The sequence below is a fragment of the Dermacentor variabilis genome, chromosome 4, assembly GCF_050947875.1.
Source record: "Dermacentor variabilis isolate Ectoservices chromosome 4, ASM5094787v1, whole genome shotgun sequence".
Lineage (NCBI taxonomy): Eukaryota > Metazoa > Arthropoda > Arachnida > Ixodida > Ixodidae > Dermacentor > Dermacentor variabilis.
The window spans coordinates 175,667,110-175,687,409 of NC_134571.1; the positions used below are offsets into that span (position 1 = coordinate 175,667,110).

The following is a 20,300-nucleotide window of genomic DNA, read 5'->3' on the forward strand; positions in this document are numbered from 1 at the left end:
ATGGTACTGTTTATGGTACTATGCTATGTATACAGCTGCTTCTGTGATATACACGTAGTGACTGAATGTGTATGCTATGTGAAAAACGAGGCTGCCACAGACCAATTACATTAGGTTACAATTTTGCAATGTAAGCAGAAATGTGGCTCGCGCAGGCATGGAGAACCTATTGTCCCTAGATTTTCTTTTTGCTTTGAAAATACGCAGGGACTTTAGAGGAACCATTCATTAGGACTTTAGCCTATTCAATTTCAAGGTGACTTTACTTCTGGCCAACTGCAATTTCCCCTTTCAAACACATGCAAAGCGTTGAAATTCTCTTGTTGCAATTAAGAAATTTCATTTATACCAACTCTAGGTCCTTGACGTCATTATTAATATTGCCAAAGCCATAAAAAATTTGTGATGTTTCACATCCTGAAGGCAGGTTATGCGCAAGCGTGTGGGTGCCATGGGCGTCTTGCGCTGGAGGATGGATGGATGGATGGATGTTATGAGCGTCCCCTTTGGAACGGGGCGGTGGGTTGCGCCACCAAGCTCTTGCTGCTATGCTGCCTAATATTCTACCTATCCTACCTAATGAAAAAAGAAAAAAAAACACTATGAACTACCAAGTCCAAATTTTCTGATCCCCTATTGCGAACTGTGCTTTTGTACGTCTCCGTCTTTTGTCGTTTCCCTACTTTTCTTCCACCAATCCTCCAATCACCTCTTACTAATGTCTATTGCGGACCTGTTTGCTTTACCACTGCTCCCGCTGAACCCAAGGGCTTCAAGGAGGCCAGTGGTGCCTAAATCGACCGCTGGGTAGACGTCTTCACATTTTAATAAAATATGCTCCGTCGTTTCCCTAGCTTTACCGCAGCAAGTGCATGCTTCTTCTTCCTTCTTATATCTCGCTTTATAGGTGCGTGTTATATACAAGGCATCCCGATCTCGCTTCGAAAAGTAATGAGCTTCCCTTTGAGTTATCATAAATGGTTTCTTTCCTGATTTCGTTTTTTCCTCATAAATAGTTACTCATGGCAGGTTTCTTTTCCATTGCCGCCACCCACGAGATTAATTCAGCCTCTCTGACTTTCCGCTTCACCTTCTTTGTAGCTGTGTTGCCCACCCCACAGGCCGCATACTTGCTGGTAAGCTTCCTAGTTCTTTTCCTCCACTGTGAATCAATGTTTTGCCTGTACAGATACCTGAACACTTTCCCAGCCCATTTACTTTCTTCCATATTTCTCAGCCATTCTTCATACTCAATTTTACTGCGAGCTTCCCTCACTTCAAAACTAGTCCAGCCCATATCCCCCTGCACAGCTTCATTTGTAGTCTTCCTGTGAGCGCCCAATGCGAGGCGACCCACTGACCTTTGGTTCCCGTCGAGTCCTGATTGTACCCCTGATTTAAAGCAAACAACTGCATTTCCAAAAGTAAGTCCTGGAACCATCACCCCTTTCCACATACCTCGGAGGACCTCGTACCTATTGTAACCCCATAGCGCTCTGTGTTTCATTATGGCTACATTTCTCTTCCCCTTGAGTGTTATGGTTTTTTTCTGTGTTTCCATATATCCATTGCCTTCGTTTATCCATATACCAAGGTATTTATATTCCGTTACCCGAGGTATTTCTTGGCCCTGTATCTCCACTGTCTGTTCACTGTTTTCATTGAATACCATAACACCTGATTTTCTAACACTAAATTTCAAACCTAAATTGTTGCCATCCTGTCCACAGATATTTGCCAGACGTTGCAAATCACTTTGCTTGTTAACGAGCAACACAATGTCGTCCGCATAAAATAAACCTGGGAGTTGCTGCTCTATTACTGTACCTGCCTGTTTGTATGAGAGATTAAACCCGATATTACTTCCTTCTAGCTCCCTCTTCATCCTCACCATGTACATCATAAACAGCAGCGGGGATAAAGGGCACCCCTGCCTCAGTCCCTTCTTATGAACTTTCTCTGCGCTCCTCATCCCTTCCAATTCAACGCAAACGGTATTTTCTAGGTAAATCTCTCTCAAAAGCTGTAGACAATCGTTACCTAAGACTTCCCCTTCCAGAATATCCCACAAAATGTTGCGATCTACGTTGTCGTAGGCTCCTGTTATGTCCAAAAGGGCCACATACAACGGTCTGCTTTCTGCTTTTGATATTTCAATACACTGAGTAAGAACAAACAAGTTATCATTCAAACGCCTACCTATTCTAAAGCCATTCTGAAGCTCTCCCAAAATGCCATTATTCTCTGCCCATGCTTGAAGCTTTAATTTGATTGCCTGCATTGCTAGCCTGTATATTACCGATGTAATGGTCAACGGTCTATACGAGTGAATTTTGTCTTTCTCCCCCTTACCTTTATAAATTAAATTCATTCTTTTTTGTCGCCAACTGTCTGGTATTCGTCTATCTTTTAAAGTTTTTTCCACTGCTTTCACCAGAGCTTCCTTACTTTTTGGTCCCACTTCATTTATCAGTTTAACGGGAACCTCGTATAGCCCTGTGGCTGTGCGCTTAGGAATTTTCTCTTCCGCTTTCTTCCAGTCTAAATTTGTCAGCACCGGCTCCTTTTCCACTTGGGTCTCTTTCATGCTCTCTTTCTCTTCAAATACAATCTCGTCCTTGCCTTGGAAAGATTCGGCTGTTACTTTTTGGATGTAATTTATTGCTGCTTCTCCTTCCAGTCTGTTTTCATCTTCGTCTAGGATATCTTTTTGTATTGTTGTTGATTTCCTGCCTAATAATTTTATGTGATACCAAAATATTCTAGGCGCGGCCTTCTTTTTCTCACGTATTTCTGACAACCAACGTTCACTTTCACCTTTTAATTTTTCTTGCAACAGTGTTTGAACCATAGACTTTTTCTCCCGGTATATTTCCCATTTACTGGTTACTTCATCCCGTGGCAACTGCGCCTTCTTTGCCTGCCTGTGCTCTCGAGATGCTTTCTGTCGTTCAGCGATCGCTTCTCGTATCTCCTTGTTCCACCAGTTTTTCGGTTTCTTTTTTCCTTTCAACGAACATGTTGTTTCTCTTTCCGTATTTCTGTCGTTATTACACTTCGAAGCTCACCATATTCCCACTCCTTACTTGGCCACTTGTCAAGTTCTTCCTCAACTCTAGTGACTACATTTGCTATTTGTTCAGTGTTCAAATTTGGTCTGGCCATTGTGCTTTCCTTGCTCTCTTTCCCAACTACATATCCCATTTTCAAAATGATGCGTTTATGGTCACTCCCTATGCTGCTAAACCCTTCCTCATTGATGACCATTACTTATCATGAATTTCTTCTGTCATCAGACAGTAATCAATGGTCGATTGTTGGTTTCCCACTTCCCACGTGATCTTTCCTTCACACTTAGGCCCTGTATTCATGATCACGAGGTTATGTTGCTCGCAAAGGTCTAGCATTGACTTCCCGTTATTGTCGGTATAGCCATCTAAATCCTGTATGTGGGCATTCATGTCACCTAATAGGACAATCTCAGCACCATTCCCGAAACCCTTAATATCAGCGCTTATGCATTCAACTAACTCTTTATTCTTCTGTGTGCAATTTTTTCCGGTCCACAAATACGTAACTCCCAGCCAAGTTTTTTTCCCACTCATTGTACCTGATAATCAAAGATGCTCTTGACATTGTGAATTTACTCTTTTCCATTTGGCTCCCTGATGGATGAGCATTCCAACTCCCCCTCCCTTTCTTTCCAACTTAGTTCTGTTGCACCTTTCCCATACATAATTCTCAATAACTGGCGGCTCTTCTGAGTCTCTAAGGTGCATTTCTGTAACCGCATACACCCCTATTTGTTCTCTATGTAACTGCTCCTCAATCTCTGCCCACTTTTCCTCTCTTCTGCCGCCCTGCATGTTTATGTAGCCTATTGCATGGCGAGCTCCTGTTCTTGCTTTCCTCCTTTTTCTGTTATCGACGGCGATGCTCTTCTGATGTGCCCCTAGGGGACCTCCTTCATTACTACCTACTCTGACCTCCTGAGCGCCCGCGGGCCCCCTAAAAAAGCACCAGCGCGACGCCCAAGTCGCCAGCCCACTTCTCGTGCTAGCCTGTAATTGAAGTGGATCCCATCTCGTTTAAAACCACCACAACTTCTCACTTCCCTGTTTACTTCGACAGCCTCGAAGCCTTTCTCTCGGCTCATTTTTCATATTGCCTCATTGGCAGCCATTACGGCTCTTTGTACGTGTCTGTCACGCACAGGCACCTCCGGCACCGTGCACACCACGATCTGCACCTGATAGCTCGCGCAAATCGTCCACCCCCTTCGCCAAGCGCTGGGCTAGTCCTGGCCCTTTCCTGTTTAGAACGTCATTTAGCCCAACTGCTACTGCGACGAGGTTGCGCACGTGGGCATTTTTCGTTAATAGTTTTTCTTTTGCTCGCTCCATGACAGAACTCAGTGTCCGCCCTGGAAATGTCCCTACCGCCACTCTTTTGTCGCCTTTCACCCTTTCCACAATTGCTTTTGAGCACCCAGCCATGTTTGAGTCGCCAGCGATAATCACCCTTTCACTCTCTCCTAGCTCTCCCTGCTTCCCTGTGCCCTTTTCCGCGTGATTCGGACTCGACAAAGGGCATTGTCCCCTGGGCTCCTGCTTTTTCCGCTTGGCGGCCTCAAGGTAGGTGCCGCTCTTTCCAGCTTCCTGTGGCTGCAGCGTCGCCTCGCTCGGGGCGTGTTGCGCTGCTTCACTATAGCTACGCCGATTCACCGGCGGCGAGCTGGCGACCGCTTGCTTTGACTCCTTGCCTCCCACTTCGCCTGTAGGGTCTACCTTACTTACCTGAGTCTTTGCCACCGCTTTGGTATCCTGACCCGACATTCTCCGCTGCCCGCCTCTCAAGCGCGTCGAGCCGCTTTTTCAGTTCGGCGCTCCTTTCTTTCTCTTCCTCGAGCTCGGCCACAGTCCTTACTAACTGCGCGGCCTGGGCCGCCTCCACCTCGACGAAATTTTCAACTTTCGCCTGCAGTGCTACCCGTTTCTCCTGCTCCTCTCTCAGGTTTGCCTTTTGCTCTTCGAACTTAGCCGCCCAATTCCCTTCCAGTTTTAGGACGGCTTCCCTGACGCCCTCGCACGACCTGCACGTGAAGCTATAGACCCCTCCGCGTCTGCTAAATTCTGGAATTTAGTCTCGAGTTTGAGGTATAGTAGCGGCGCCTGGTGGCGGCGCGCGAAACGTTATCTGGGTAGTATCGGCTTGGGTAGTATTGAGCCCTGGATGTGGCGCAGCACGTTTCTATCCCGAGTTTCGCGTCGATTCGCACTTTCTTCTGCCCTGTTGCAAGTGCGAAAAGGCTCGTCACTTCTCACAGACCACGCTGCGAGCTAGCTGCAGCCTATATATTTTAACGAAAACGGACTCTCCGTGAGACGTAATGCTGGAAGTAGAAGGAATCGGCGGCGCCGATACGGAGAGACCTAGCTCAGCCTCGAAAAAGCGTCACCGTTGTTACTTCTGCGTCGTGGGCTGCCATGAACAAGAAGACCTGAATCCCAACATCAGATTCTACTGCTTTCCTTCAAGGCCTCGCGAAGCGGAGCGTCGGGCGCGCTGGGTAGCTGCAGTTCGTCGCGCTGCGTAAGCGAAACTTCGCGCCATGCTGACTGCTTCGCCTGTCTTGAAGCTTGCATGATTATCCGCGCCCTAAAATTCGGTCTTTTGCACGTACAGTCCCGGCGGCAGACCGACATACCAGCAGGCATGGCTGGTGATTCACGATTCGAGACCCGGCCACAGCGACAATTAACAATTCGACCAATGTAAAGTGGTGAAGTGACAGCTGGTGTGTGCAAATGACCGCAAATGACCGGGCTGATTCGGTGACAATTCACTACGAGCAGTATAGGTTAGAGAGTTAAATGTGCTCGTCCTTGACCTCACGCCAGCATGTTGAGGCAGCGCAGCAAAGGTGGTATTAGTTAGCGCTCGAACATCCATGTGCTATGTCATTAAAGGATACATCAAGCGAGCAGCGCACGAGCTTACTGTGAGCTCATGCATTCCATCAGTTAATGATCAGTTGCTAAAGGGACAGATGGCCGCTACTACAGCGCAGGCATAACTACTTGTCTAGCGGCATATAGTCAACAAAGATTGCAGGAGGCCCGCCGTTTCGCGGCATGTCGAAAGACCGCTGGCGTCGCAGCGCGTACCGTCGTGCGCTCTAGCAGTTCCATACACTTGTCTGCTTATCGCTGCTGTGAATTCATTTATAGCAATTGTCATTTCCTCGCGTTTGTGCGCCTGAATCTTGCAGCGTGCAAACCTTACCTGGAGTTAAAACTTCGTGCGCGACTCGCTTCACTTGCGATTAACACCGCGCTAAAACTTCGCCGCTTATTTCTTGAACGGCGTACACGTATTCGGCGTTGCATAATTTATTGCCTTTACGCAGCGTGCCACTCCTGAAAAAAATCTTTGGCGCCCGATATTCGCTGCAAGCCGTGGTATAACAAAACCGAAAGTGGCGGGTCCATATTCTAAACGTGCTTTCCGAAGCAGACGACCGAGCTTGGTACTACCCTGTTCAGGACAGAGGGCGCTTTTTAGCACCATTTTCGCAACGCACCCTGGGCAATGCAAGAGCCCCATACAGGCGAAGTTTTGCCGTCGTCATCGCTGCTACGATGTTCCATATCAAGTGTAAGGGCGATAACATCGTCCGCGCGCGTCATATGCTGTTTGCACGGCTGAAAGCATGCAATTGTCTGCTCAATCTCGCGCGCGCAAGGGAGGAAAGCGGGAAGGAAGCGTGCTGTCTTCCGTCATGCGCTAGACTCGGGGTAGGGAGAGGAGGGGGGATGCTGCGTTGAATTCCGGCAGCAACTGCATATTCCGTCGCCGCGCGCACCCTACCTTGAAAGTGATCTGCGTTGAGGGCCGAGTGTAGGCGCTTCGACGGCTCATACCCTTGTGCATGCTGTGTTCTCTCCGCTCAATTTGTGTTGGGTGCGTTAGCCTAGGTGCGCCGACGACTCATACCGACTGGTACATTTGCGTACTGCATTCTCGCCACGACGAACCCAGTACCTCCATAACGCACATGCAACCTGTAGCAACTGCCAGAGAAGTTCAACCTAGCGCGCATCCGCCTACCCTCCTCCTCCTCCGCAACGCTTCGCCTCCTGTCTCCTTGCATGCTTCGCTGAATGCCACCTAGACTTTCCTCTAGGTGGCGTTGCTTTGCCGCGCGCCCTAGAGTTACTACATATGCTACCTTTGGTAGCATATACATGCAGTAACTCTAGCGCGCCCTAAACCCCTCAGTGCGCTCCGTACTTCCTCCGGATTCTCTTCTACACCTCCAGGCGCTTTCCTCCTCAGGCGCTCGCTTCCTTTGCGCCTTCAAACATCCCATCGCCGATTTCACTGGTGAGCCATGTGCGCTTGCGCATAAAAATAAGAAAAGGAAAAATAAAAAAATAAAGCACGTTGAAGCACAAAGTGTACAAATATTTGACACTGCATCATCACATATATCGCAATTCTGTAAACTGCATCTGTTAGAGGATACTAAGTTGGCAAGTGATAAATTTACAGCCTGTGAAATCGTTACAATAATAAATGTGCCTAGAACGTTGTTCCTCTTTCTTTTTTTTCTGGGAGCATACTACATGAAGAGATGGTAAATATGGTATATGTTCTCACACACACACAAAAAAAAAGAAACTAGATGTTCTCATATATGTTCATGCATTGATTTCTTTCGCTAGCTTTAAACTGGTGAATACAGTCAAATCACTAAAAATGCTACATTTTGCTACATAAAAATGCTAACGTATCGCTGCGATCAAGGTCATACAGTTGTGGCAAAATTGCGTCGCTGGCTGAGATGCACATAGTAAATGGTGTTGGTGGTTTACAACATTGCGTTAACAATGTTACATTTAAATGAGCGTCAACATGGCAGCCGGGCAGATTTGGTTGCGGCTGGAGATAGCAACTACGCTACCCACTATATCTGGTGGCCACTAGTGGCGGTAGTAGTGGCGGTCACCACCAGTCAACACCCCAAAACCAGGCATAGGCATGCCTGTGAGGACTCTCCAATAAGCAGTGCAGAGATGAACTAATTTTTCTATTTTTGAGATTGCATACATATATTTTTCATTTATTTATATCAAACTTAGGAGTTATAGTATTACTGAGAGTGTTCTCGCAATCACAAAATCGGCCAATAGCTGCTGGTGGTCATTGCGGAGGCGCAAGCAAGTGATTTTTCACAGTTTTTGGCTCAATCTTGTAAATTCCCTGCTGCATGCAATGCAATAATATTTGTCCCAAATGTTCACGGGAGCCTTTTGTACAGATAGGCAATGTTATCGTGTTCAAAAAGTGTTTCAGGATTCCTATACCATTTTGCACTCTCCTAGCTTAATCTTTGTAGGGATACTGAGTAAGAATGAAGCATATCACGCGGGTGTCATGCAAGGAACGTTGCAGGGCTATGTTGCTCAACAAGACAGGAACGAGAGCAAATTACAGGCGTGAGGTAATGTTTGTCTCTTCCCGGCACTTTGTTGCCTGCTGCGCTGCAGCTGTCTCTAATGCGCGTGGCACCACGAGTCACCCACTGTTTTAAATCTGTGCCATCTTGTGATGTTCACAATATGCTTCATGCTCTTGCTTAGTGTAAATTATCTATGGGGAGGTTTACAAAACAATCCGCACTATTATATTTGCCCAACTTTAATAGCATGCCATCTGTTGGTAAACAGTAGAGCATGAAGTCGCGTGCGTAAGTGTTATCTCTGGTGGACGTTTCGGCAGTCGAACTCCTCGTTGTGGGGATGACACTTGTTACTTTTCGAATTCTGTCCAAGCATCCTTTTTAAGTTTAGCTTCGGACCTCAGTGAAGTAGAGGGCCAGCGATAGAGTTAAGAAAAGATCTCGTAGGACTGTTCGTCAAACAATATTTCTGGGATAAATGTATCACGGGTCATTTTTCGCATTGCTCAATCTGAGACTAAGGTACAGCCTATATTTTCTCTCCAGAGACTCAAGTGCCTGTCTCCATTATCACTACCGAACCAGTCGCTCTTTTCCCAGAGACCAGCCATAGCGGAACCGTGCATTGGTTGGTTGTGCCGAAATGCATGCTTAAAGCTAACACCTTGGTTAAGCATTCAACTGTGTAATCTGACAGAAACTGCATGGTGGCGATGCCACCCTGAATTTCCCACGCCTGGTCGCCGTGACATTGCGCATTTTGGCAGCAGGGAAATTTAAATTATGCGCACGCCAAGTTTGGGAACGCAAAATGCCGGGTTCACAAAAGGATGCAAAAATGTATGCAGAAGAAAGGAAAACCGATGCGCATGCAAAAACACAAGCAGGGCGTGGTTCTTTGGGTGAGCAAAGGTCTGTTTGGGTACGCAAGGCCATTTGGGCGCACGAAACGTAGCACTCCCTATGGTCTACCTGGGCCTAGTTCTTTATCGCTAAAGACTGGATTGAATTGTAGATAGAGCAATGACCCAACTCGGCATTTGAAAAATTCTGGCCTGAATACGGGAACTTGCTTTAAAATCCATAACATCACAGTAACGTAAGGGCGCTGAGGCTTTGGCAGAATATTAAAAGAAATATGTGTTCAACTTTCATTTTGTCCACTGTAGCAAACATTATTCTTTCTGATGAATGAAAACAGTTTAAAAATATGCTTCCATAACTTATTTAGTGTTGCTCGTCATATTGACCTCCGCTGTATAATTGAATGCACAGTCACCTCTGGTTGATGCCCCTCTGCAGACGCGCGTCCACCTTCTTGCTGAGATACATGACGAAGCGGAACTTGAGCAGCGGCTCCTCGGCGATGTAGAACTCGCCGTCCGTGTAGTTGCGGCACGTGCTGGCCACCTGCGGACAATCGTTGACGTCACACCGCCCCGGTTTGAAGGCACTCTGCTCGATGTATAACCACCATATACGCTGTTCCAAGTGTAAAGGGCGCTACTCCTCACTTTGTCTCTGTAGTTACCTGCAACAGGACCATGCAAGGCTGCGAGGCCTGCAAACGAAGACGCTTGCGCGGACGGCAAAGCGCAGACGGGTACTTTTACATGCGTTTGCCATCCGCATCGTTCGAGACACCTGCAGCTTCCGCACTGCTGCACGGAACTGCTGAGACAGAGTAACAATACCCTGATTTGGGCGAGTTGGCTCATCTTGACAGTGTTCGTAAAACGCACTGAAGACTAAGACGAAAGGAACGCATACGCCAGGACGGGCACTGAACTCCAACTATCGTTTATTTCAAACGATCGCCTATTTTATGCTATGCGCATCAGGTACATCATGCACGCACACGCAAGATATTGTATAATCAATACCGTTCACGTGTCTAGATGCCTCGAAAGAAAAGTCACTTTTTCCTCATGCAACGCCAAAAATGGACAGCTGACACACTTGTCACCTGCCTTCCTTGTATAATACGCTTCAACTATTTCGCGTCCTGTTTTAGTATTATTGCGTTAGCAATTATATGGACATTCCGGGCGCATTTCTGTCGTCGGCGTCGCCTTGAGATTCCGTATAAAGTCCAAGGGCGATAAAATCCTCGCCGCGCACCGTATGCTGTATGTGCGAGGTTGAGCCGCCGGCGATCGCGGCTCAAATCTCGTGCACGCAATGGACAGAAGCGGGAAGGAAGCGCGCCGCCTTTCGTCGCGTGCAAGGCGTCGTGGGGAGAGGAGGGAAGGGGGCGCGTTCTACTCCAGGCGGCCGCGCGCGCCCTGCCCGGCGGCTGTAGCTTGAAAGCCATATTATGGGCGTATGTCACAAAGGGAATTACACGGTACACGGAGCAAGAATTTCTCCGTAACACGGTCCCAGTACGAGTGATCGGAAGCGACGTACATAGCCAGCATGTCGCCCAACGTTCGATTAAATCTTTCTGTCAGACCGCTCGTTCGAGGATGGTAGGCAGTGGCGGATCGGCGAACAACGTGGCATTGCTTTAGAATCGCTTCGACAAGGTCCGACAGAAAGACACATCCTTGGTTGCTAAGCAGTTCACGTGGTGCACCATGCTGTAAAATGATGTGTTCTAAAATGAATGACTCGACGTCACTTGCCCATGCATATGGCAACGGTGAAGTATGCGCATCGCGTGCGATGATCGATGGCAACGATTATCCAGCGGCTGCAAGCAGGAGTGATGTGAATAGGTCCGTACAACTCGATGCCGACGCGGTCAAATGGACGCGCAGGACAAGTCAACGGCTGTAGTGGAGCGGTTGAACGGCACGAGGCTTCTCACGGCGCTGGAAAGCGAGACACGAAGGAGTGTAGCGGCGAACTCAGCGGTACATTCCGCGCCAATAGTAGCGGAGGCGAAGGCGGGTGTAAGTTTTCAATACTCCGGCCATAAGCCTAGGTTGTGCTCCGGCATGTGCGCACTGTGGGTCGGCGTGAGAGGCGGCGATGCATGGGTAGTGACTGAGGTGTGACCACGGCTTCGGCCTAGGTGAGTGGAGGCCGAGGCGTGACCACGGATGCCGTGTAGGTAAGCGGAGCAGTCACCGGTATCGCAGGAGGTGCGGTAGCACCTCAGAAACTTGCTCATGAACCGCGCTTTGTATCGAGGGCGGCAGCGTAGATGGGGCATCACCAAGGGTACAAATTAAGGCTCACGGGACAGCTGGCACGCAACCTCCATCCGTACGAACTGCTTAATCTCGTTAACACAGAGTGGTCTCCCGCAAGGCCACAGTTAAGGCCGAAACGATTTATTCAGGCAAGGAGGAGCTGCGAGTGGAGTCCCGTTGCTTCCGCAGCTCGTCATACCAACCGGGAAGACGGGGAACCTCAGAAATTTTGAATAGTCTGGAAATACTCAGGGAAGACTCAGGGAATTGGTGTTTCTATCAGGGAAAATTAGCTGTAATTTTATTGAAAGGGAACGAAAGTGCGCTAACACTTGACTCGAGAAACGGAGAGGAATCGTAACGAATCGTCTTTGACGCCGTGTCGTCGGCTGGAGGAGTTGCCGTTGTACAGTCAACGACCGCTTTTACGGATGCCCGATTTTTGGGACATGCCCAATAATTCGGACGGCTTCGTGGCATCATCATGTACTTCATAGGGTCAGTGTACGGACGTCGGAAATGTCGAACGTAAGGACTCTTAGCCGTCCGATTTTCTGGACTTCTTGCCGTCACCGCAGGTCCTTAGGGCCCTTAGGGGCCCTTAGGGGCAGTAAAAGACTTGCATTAATTTTTTTTCGGACGTTTTCGCGGGCCCTCGGGAGTCCGAAAGATCTGACGTTGGTTAAAACACGTTGGCGGGCTAGTTGGTTAGAATCCATGGTAGAGCGTATAAGCGCGACTCTACGAGGACGTAGGAAGAAACAGATACATAGACACAGCGCTTCACTTTCAACTATATATTTTATTTTCGCACGCATTGATAAATATATACCGTACGAGCGGAAACAAACGTAACAGCAAAAAAAGAACATTCAGTGGTGAATTTCGATAAACCGTACACGTGTGCAACGCATGGGGAAAATATGTACTGCAGTGGTCACAAAAATATACCGAGGAATCGTATCTCCTTTTCAGATAACGATACCGAAGGCTTGCTTAGGCACTTTTCCTCTAATTTTGCGATCTCGTAGGCCTCCATAATCTCCTTCGTCATCCTGCTATGAGCCCTATACAGAATGGAAGTACTTCCAAACATGGGCTTGCAGGAACAATCTTGGCAGTGAATACCCAACTGACACGAGATTACCCTAGTGACGTTATATCGATGCTCTTTTAATCTCTCATTGATGCACCTGCCGGTTTGACCAACATACATTCTTCCGCATGAAAGTGGAATGGCATAGACAACATTATGAGTACAGGTTACAACTTGTTTGCGATGTTGAGTAAAACATGCGTGACTTTTGTTGTTCTCTGTGTTAACCTGTTTGCATAGCTTCTGTAGACGCTCAGGGCCAGAGCAAACCACGTCTACCCCTGATTTCGCCGCTATTCTTCTGAGATTATGTGAAATACAATGAACGTATGGTACCACAGCAACTTTTTTTGCTCTAGCATTGGCACTGTTTCCATTCGACGCGCTTCAGCCCTCCGCGACAGAGGTGAGCATACGCATCGGGTAACCAGAATCAGACGTTGACTATACAGCTGACCAAGACGATGCTTCAAATGGTCCGTGGGGCGAACGCGCAGCGTAGGGAGGACGAGAACAAAGGACCGGCGCATTGAGGAATGAACGGGAAAGGAAGCGTGCCGCCGCTTCTTTGAAGGAGGTTGACGTTGGAAGACGACGAAGTGTGTGTTGTGTGGAACGCAGATGTTTTGTCTGCATCGAATGCTCAACAGCTAATGGGTCCTTTGTCGGTTATTGTAGAAGACGCAGGTAATGCGAGGCCATCAACTTCAACTCAGCAGACCGACAAGGGATGCTTCTCTGGACCTGTGTCGGAAAACAACCAGGATGTAGAAATTGACCTCCCGACGCTCAAACGCACAATATCACCCAACGATAATTCGTCGATTTCTGTGCCGCACTCAAAAACAAGAAGTTTGTGAAAGATAGTCTTTCCAAGTCAGATTCTAATCCTAACTCTTCCAGCTCTGTCCCTGAATCAAAACCCACAAAGTACGGTAGAGACAGTCTTTCGAATAAAGATTTTTTCAAAGAGAGTATTTTAGAGCAAGCGGTCTCTAAAGTAGGCATTAATTCATCATAGGTTATCGAAAGGTTTTGCAGTGAAACTGCCGTTCCATTATTTCTGCAGCTACCGATATAATATATTTTTGTTCACAACTCTCACCCGACATTATTCTTTTGCAGGAAATTTGGCTCTCCAATGGCCAAGATTTTCATATAAAAATTATAGTTTATTTCGATTGGACTGTCCATCGAGAGGCGGAGGATTGCTTTCTTAACAACTAAAATATGCCACAAAGTGACAATTTCCTACCAGTATATGCCTACGGAGTGTGGATACTAGCAATAGATGTAACTATTCCTGGCTGTTCCCCAGTTTCCTTAGTTAATACATATTTTCCCGCAGGCGTGCATGATATTCGTTTCCTTGATACCGTTGCCAAATCTTGTAGGAAAGAAATTGTGGTAGCCGGAGATTTTAATTCGCATCACGTGTCTAGGGGCTTCAAAAAGGACTCATGTGGAAAGCGATTGCCGGACTGGGCAATCAATAAAAATTTTTGTTGCTTAAACACGAATTCAGCTACCTTTATTCAGCTTCTTTCTAAATCAGCATTCGATCTAACATTTGCCAGTTCAGGAATTTCCGTAACTTCCTGGTCTACTGTCGACTCAGCCTCAAATAGTGACCATCTACCTACTAGGTTTTACATTGTCTGCCCTGTTATTCCCCTGGAGCCTCCGACGCGTACTTTTGTCAATTACCAGAAATTTCAGAGTATCTTGAACACGGTCCTTGATTCCCAGAAAACGCTACCCAATGACATCATAGCCATGAGGCTTTGCGCAGTAGTAAAAAGTTGCTTTAAAAAGTTCCAATTTAATGTTAAGGTAAGCAAAAGTACTACCTCTCCTTGGTGGAATTCGGATTGCACGTGGGAATATGGAAGACGAAAAGCCGCGTGGAAGAAATTACTTTACAATCAGTGACCGAATAACTGGAGTGGTTATAAATTCGCAGCTGCTGCTTTCAAGAGAACAGTATCGAATGTCAAACACGAGTATGACGAAAAACATCATGACTTCCTCTCTAAGCGCAGCAACAAAAAAGCTCTGTTCAGATTCCTTCGATATAGAAAATTCATACCAACACCAATGAATACTGAATCGATAATACTTTCACCACGCGAGTTATCTGCTTCTTTAGAAGTCATAGGACAGGGCTTAGCGCAACGATAAACATCACGTTTGCCGAATGGGCCACTAAGGCCTCCCATCGCCGATGACTTTGTGGAAGTCACAGTGTCAGAGCTCTCTAATGTCCTCAGATCTCTGCCTGCCTCAGCTCCAGGTCCTGACGGCATTTCCAATGCCATGCTAAAAATGTTGTTTGGAATGCCTTCTGATGACATTCTTAACGCAGTCAATTATTCTCTACAAAATGCTTGGATTCCACCAGGATGGAGGACAGCCAAAATTATTCCGATGCTTAAAAAACAAGGAGCCGGCTACAATCTTGACAAAATTAGGCCTATCTTTCTTACGTCAAATATGGTAAAACTAATTGAAAGAGTTTTATATGATCGTATGATGGATCATATATCTCCAAATTCGCTGCTGAGCCTAAGTCAAATAGGTTTACGGCCCTATCTCTGCATTTTGGTGCGCGCATATAGATTTTGAAGGCCGCATTCAACTTGCTCAGCATAGAAAAGAAGTTAGCGCTTTAGGGACTCTTGGCATAGCAAAAGCTTATGACAGCATTGAGTACTCTCTACTACTGGACAGATTACACTCCTACAATTTTCCGGGATATATAACGGCATGGATTTTTGAATTTCTAAGAAACAAAAAGAATCATTGTTTTCAAAACGGATTTTCTTCAAGAAAGTTCGATCAGACAAGAGGGGTGCCCCAGGGGGCTGTTCTGTCTCCCGTACTATTTAACTTATTGATGAGCTCAATACCACTGCACCAGGGTGTGAATCTGTATGTCTATGCAGATGGCATTGCATTTTTCGCGACAGCTAAAGACATCAATTCCTTTCACCTATCTTTGCAAACATACCTTTGTACTCTACAGACGTGGCTTCACAGTCTGCATCTATCACTAAACGTAAACAAAAGTGCAGTCCTTGTTTTTCCGCTTTCAGGGTCGTTACAGTTATCATAAATATATGAACGGAGAACCATTCCTGAGGTAGAGTCGCTTAAGTACTTGGGTATCATATATGACGGAAAATTTAACTGGCGTTTTCACATAGATAATATTGGAACGAAGGGGACACTAGCCCTAGGTTTACTACATAGAATAAGTAACCGACGTTCTGGTACGCAAAGTGACACACTAATGATTTATCGTATTTATGTACGACCGATTCTAGAATTTGTGCTGTGTTTTGTTCTCCGGAAGTGCAAAATATAAATTAAGACCACTTGTCCTGTTAGAAATTAAGAGAAGCCCTTCGACTATGTTTAGGTCTTCCTAAATTCGTTACTAATAATGTATTATACCAGGAAGCGCGACTACATTCTCTTCACACGCGATTCCACATGCTTACGGTTCAAACCTACTTAAGAGCTTATGAATCTTCGCCACGACGTGGAGAATATGCATTTATTAGTGAACATAATCTATTTTTTTGAGAACGCGTGGTCACGGTTGCATACCCCACAAGTTGTATTTGTGCAAGCACAATTAGCACCTTTAAATGTTCGCCTTAGAGAAATAATTCCGCTTGATAAGTGTCCAGGATCGCTCAAAACTGAATTTTCAGACATTTTTCCAAACAATGCGAAATTTCTGCCCACAACATATTTGAATGACCGTTTACAAGAATATTTGGCCCCTTTCAAGATAAATGTAATAGCGACTGATCCTTCTTCGTGTGAAGAGAAGGCAGGCGTTGGTATCTACCCACCATCCCTCGATTGGTCTTTTTTACTTCGCCTACCAGATTACACACCAATTTTTCATGCCGAACTTCTGGCAATAGTTCTTGCCTTGCGGAAGTTACCCCTTCATACTATAAAAGTTATTATAGTCACAGATTCTCTATATGTATGCAGGGCACTTACTGCGCCTGCAAAGTTTACAGCATTGAACACGTTTTATTCATTAGCTCCGCCCCACTTAAGTTTAGTTCATATGGTATGGGTCCCAGGCCACTGAGACATTCATAATAATGAAATAGCCGATTCCTTAGCACGAGCTTCTTCAACAGGTCCTGTGATATCTGTGTCACCGGCAACTGCGCACATTACTGCGGCCAGATATAGGCAATTTCCTTTGAGCGAAGACAGAAAAGCCCTGTCATTAGCCAAATCTACAAATTTTGTGCACCTAAGTTATTCTTGGAACCAGCAATGGTGTCCTAACCGGAAATTCGAAGTTTCATTCACTAGACTGCGTTGCCGAATTCCAACACTTAATTTTTACTTGCACAGATGTGGTCTGGCGGTATCCCCTCTACGCTACCTCTGCAATGAACTGGAATCTATATATAATTTTTTATTATCGTGTCGGCGGTTTTCTATTCATTGAAAACTATGTCTAGAAATTCCGCTTCAAAATTTAGGATTGCTTTTAAGCAGTACTGTTATACTCTCCCTTGGAGCATCAGTATAGGGATACAGCCACAGGAACGTTTGCCTAGCCATTTATAATTTTCTATATGGCACAAAAAGAACGCCTTGTTAATAGTTCTTAGTTTCCACAATTGATTTACTTCTAGTTCAATTTAGAAAATTCGGAAAGTAAAAGCACAAATTCACAGTTTAGATCTTACTAATATTGTTATTCAAAATTTAACTTACTCATGTTTAAGTATATCCTTTATATTATGTATTTCAGTAACTTTCTTTTTCCTTGTTTAGTATTCCCATCAACGCAAGGCTTATCATAATATTGATCACTACTTTATCTCATCTCTTGACAGTGTATTTTTCATGTTGGATTATATGGTTTTTTTGTTTGTGTTATTTTTTTATTAACTAATTTATTTCATTTTTCAATCGTATTACCACCCGATTCGTGGCCTATCCCCCATAGTTGGTTTGTGCCATTAGTTGAGGCTTAATCATCATCATCATCACCATCTCTGCGAATTTCAAGCTACTTTGTGGGAGACGCCGCTTCCTTGACTACGGCGATGGACGTGGACTCACCTGGAGAGGTGCCGGGTCCTTCTACGTCAACAGCGGCCGCTCCGAGAAAGCGGTCTAGTCTCCCGAGTGACACCAACAGCGAGTACATTGTGATCTACTCGGCGACCAGTGATTAAACCTCGAATGGCAGTGACTTCGTGCCCGTAGCAAAGCACAAAGCAAAGAGAAGACTCATCAGGACATCTCCTTCCACAAGTAAGACAACTGTGATCCCGACGCGAAAGCCATCGGACCACAACTTTATTTGTACCTGTGCCTGCTAGCAACAATCTAAACGGGCTCAACCGCCAAGCTACATCTGTGTCGCTCGAGGCCCTTGTTCCGGGTCATATCAAAGATGTAAGGATCAACGCCCGAAAGAACATTCTCGCTATATATGTGACCAACCGCAGGGCGCTAGACGTTCTGAGTTAAGGAGCTGGATAGCATCAACGTACGCTGCTATAAACAAGACGATGATGACTCTACGGCCGGTGTGGTGTATGAGGTAGATGATTTCATATGCGACGCTGACCTGCATAAACTCAAGCCATGGGCGACAGAGGGAATTGCCATATTGCAAGCCCGTCGCCTGGGGAATTCGCAGTGTGTGAAGCTGACTATTAAAGGAGACAGACTACGTCACACGTCAAGTACGGACACTTCCGACACGTAGTACGGCCTTTTGTGCCAAAGCCGTTTCAGTGCCAGAAGTGTCAAAAAGGTAGGGCACATTAGTGCGGTTTGCACAAATGCCGCCGTGTGCTCACGATTCTATGGGTCGCGCAGCTCCGACGCCTGTCGTGCGGAAAGTCAAAAAGTCAAAAGTGCGTCAATTGTGAAGACTCTCACGATGCATCTTCAAATAATTGCCCACGTGTGAAAAATGAGCTTAAAATCTTGAGGCAAATGGTCAGAGATGGTTCGTCGCACAGGGAGGCTGCCGCTAAGGTGCGAGGTCGGCGTTCACATCCCCGGAGATCTAAGAAATGCACTGCTATTGCTTAGGATACACCGCGTCCACTGACAGTCCACAAACTTCCACAGACAATTAGCAATACTAGCAACGAGGATCCTAAGCAGAAAGTCTCCAATATCATTGGCTCATGCGAGGAGTGACCGCCTTTGCCACGGCTAGACCAACCAGCGGAGCAGCAAGGTGTAGCACGCTCGCCGAATTACGCTTCACCTTCTGACAGCAGCCCAGACGACGACAAACAAGTTGTCACCATGATAAGGGCCCTTATGAACACGCTACGAGTACTACTGACTACCATACACACTCCGGCGGCTCGAGGTGCACTACAAATACTGAATGCCCTGAATCCGGTACTGTCACGGTCTTGAGAAGCACCATGGCTGCTCCTCAACACTCGTTCCTTAAAGAAGTCACGGAAGCCTCTATCGTCCAGTGGAATGCCAGAGGTCTTAAATCCTGCATTTCGGACTTTCGTCCGTTTGTATTTAAGTACAAATTTCCAATCATCATCATTTGTTAGCCAAACATCGAGAGCGCCATCCGCCTATCAGGATATGAAGCTTTTATGTCTGCCACCTGAAGCGACCGCAGCAAAGTCATCGTTGGCGTCAGATGCGATTTAAATTATGTTTTTACACCCAGTGGCACCTGATGACGACAATCAGTAGCTATGTTTGACTATAAAATTCAAGAACGTTTCACTCACGCTCGTAGGTGCCTATATTTAACTTTCCTGTCGATTTGACAACGCAAGACTAAGTGCAGTTTTAACAGCGACACCTGGACCATGGATTGTTACCGGCGATTTCAATGCGCATCACCCGCTATGGGGAAACAAAGATGGATTGTCGAGGAAAACGTGTACTATGCGTCGGGCCAGGAACTCTGCTGCCTATATAATGGCAGTTCCACCTTTGTGCGGGGATTGACATACAGCAGCTGCCTGGACTTAATCTTTGCTTCAAGATGCCTCAGTCCCAATGTGAAATGGTTTCCGGACAACGAAACACATGGTAGTGACCACGTTGCAACATATGGTAATATCGACGGCATACGGAAATCATACTCTACCACAGTTCTTCAACGCATCGACTGGCCTAAATACACGTTGCTTATGGAGAAGAATTGCCGAAAGGTTCAGCACTGTCCACCTGGCAACATCGAGGAGCTAATTAACGACGCTGCTCAATAAGCCACAAGAGTTTTTAGCCCTATTCCTAAATTTTTTGAATTCGAAGCAGAATTGGAGTGGCTTCTAGCGATTTGCCGTCGCGCGGAACGAAGGTACAGGCGCACCAAGTCCATCTACCACCTAAGGTAGGCGAGACGCGTACTGAAGAAGATCCAGCGTCGGATAAACTCCCTGCAGTCTCTAAGGTGAAAGATTTTTGCGATTCCCTTGATCCACATAAACCCGTCACATATATGGAGAACGGTGCGCGGTCTTCGAACATCACCACAACAACGCCACCCTTCAAATGCCTGGCTCTCTGCCAAGGTCACCGAGAGATCGACGTAGCGGAGGACTTCTGT

General features: G+C 46.4%; 1 protein-coding gene across 1 annotated transcript in view; it reads right to left on the minus strand.

Annotated features, from left to right (window-relative positions):
• LOC142578430 (uncharacterized) overlaps positions 1-20,300 on the minus strand; it is a 75,157-nt gene that overhangs the window by 12,067 nt on the left and 42,790 nt on the right. Inside the window, exon 11 of the mRNA XM_075687816.1 lies at positions 9,744-9,874. Coding sequence (XP_075543931.1) covers positions 9,744-9,874 — 131 coding nt within the window. The remainder of the gene's footprint in view (positions 1-9,743; positions 9,875-20,300) is intronic.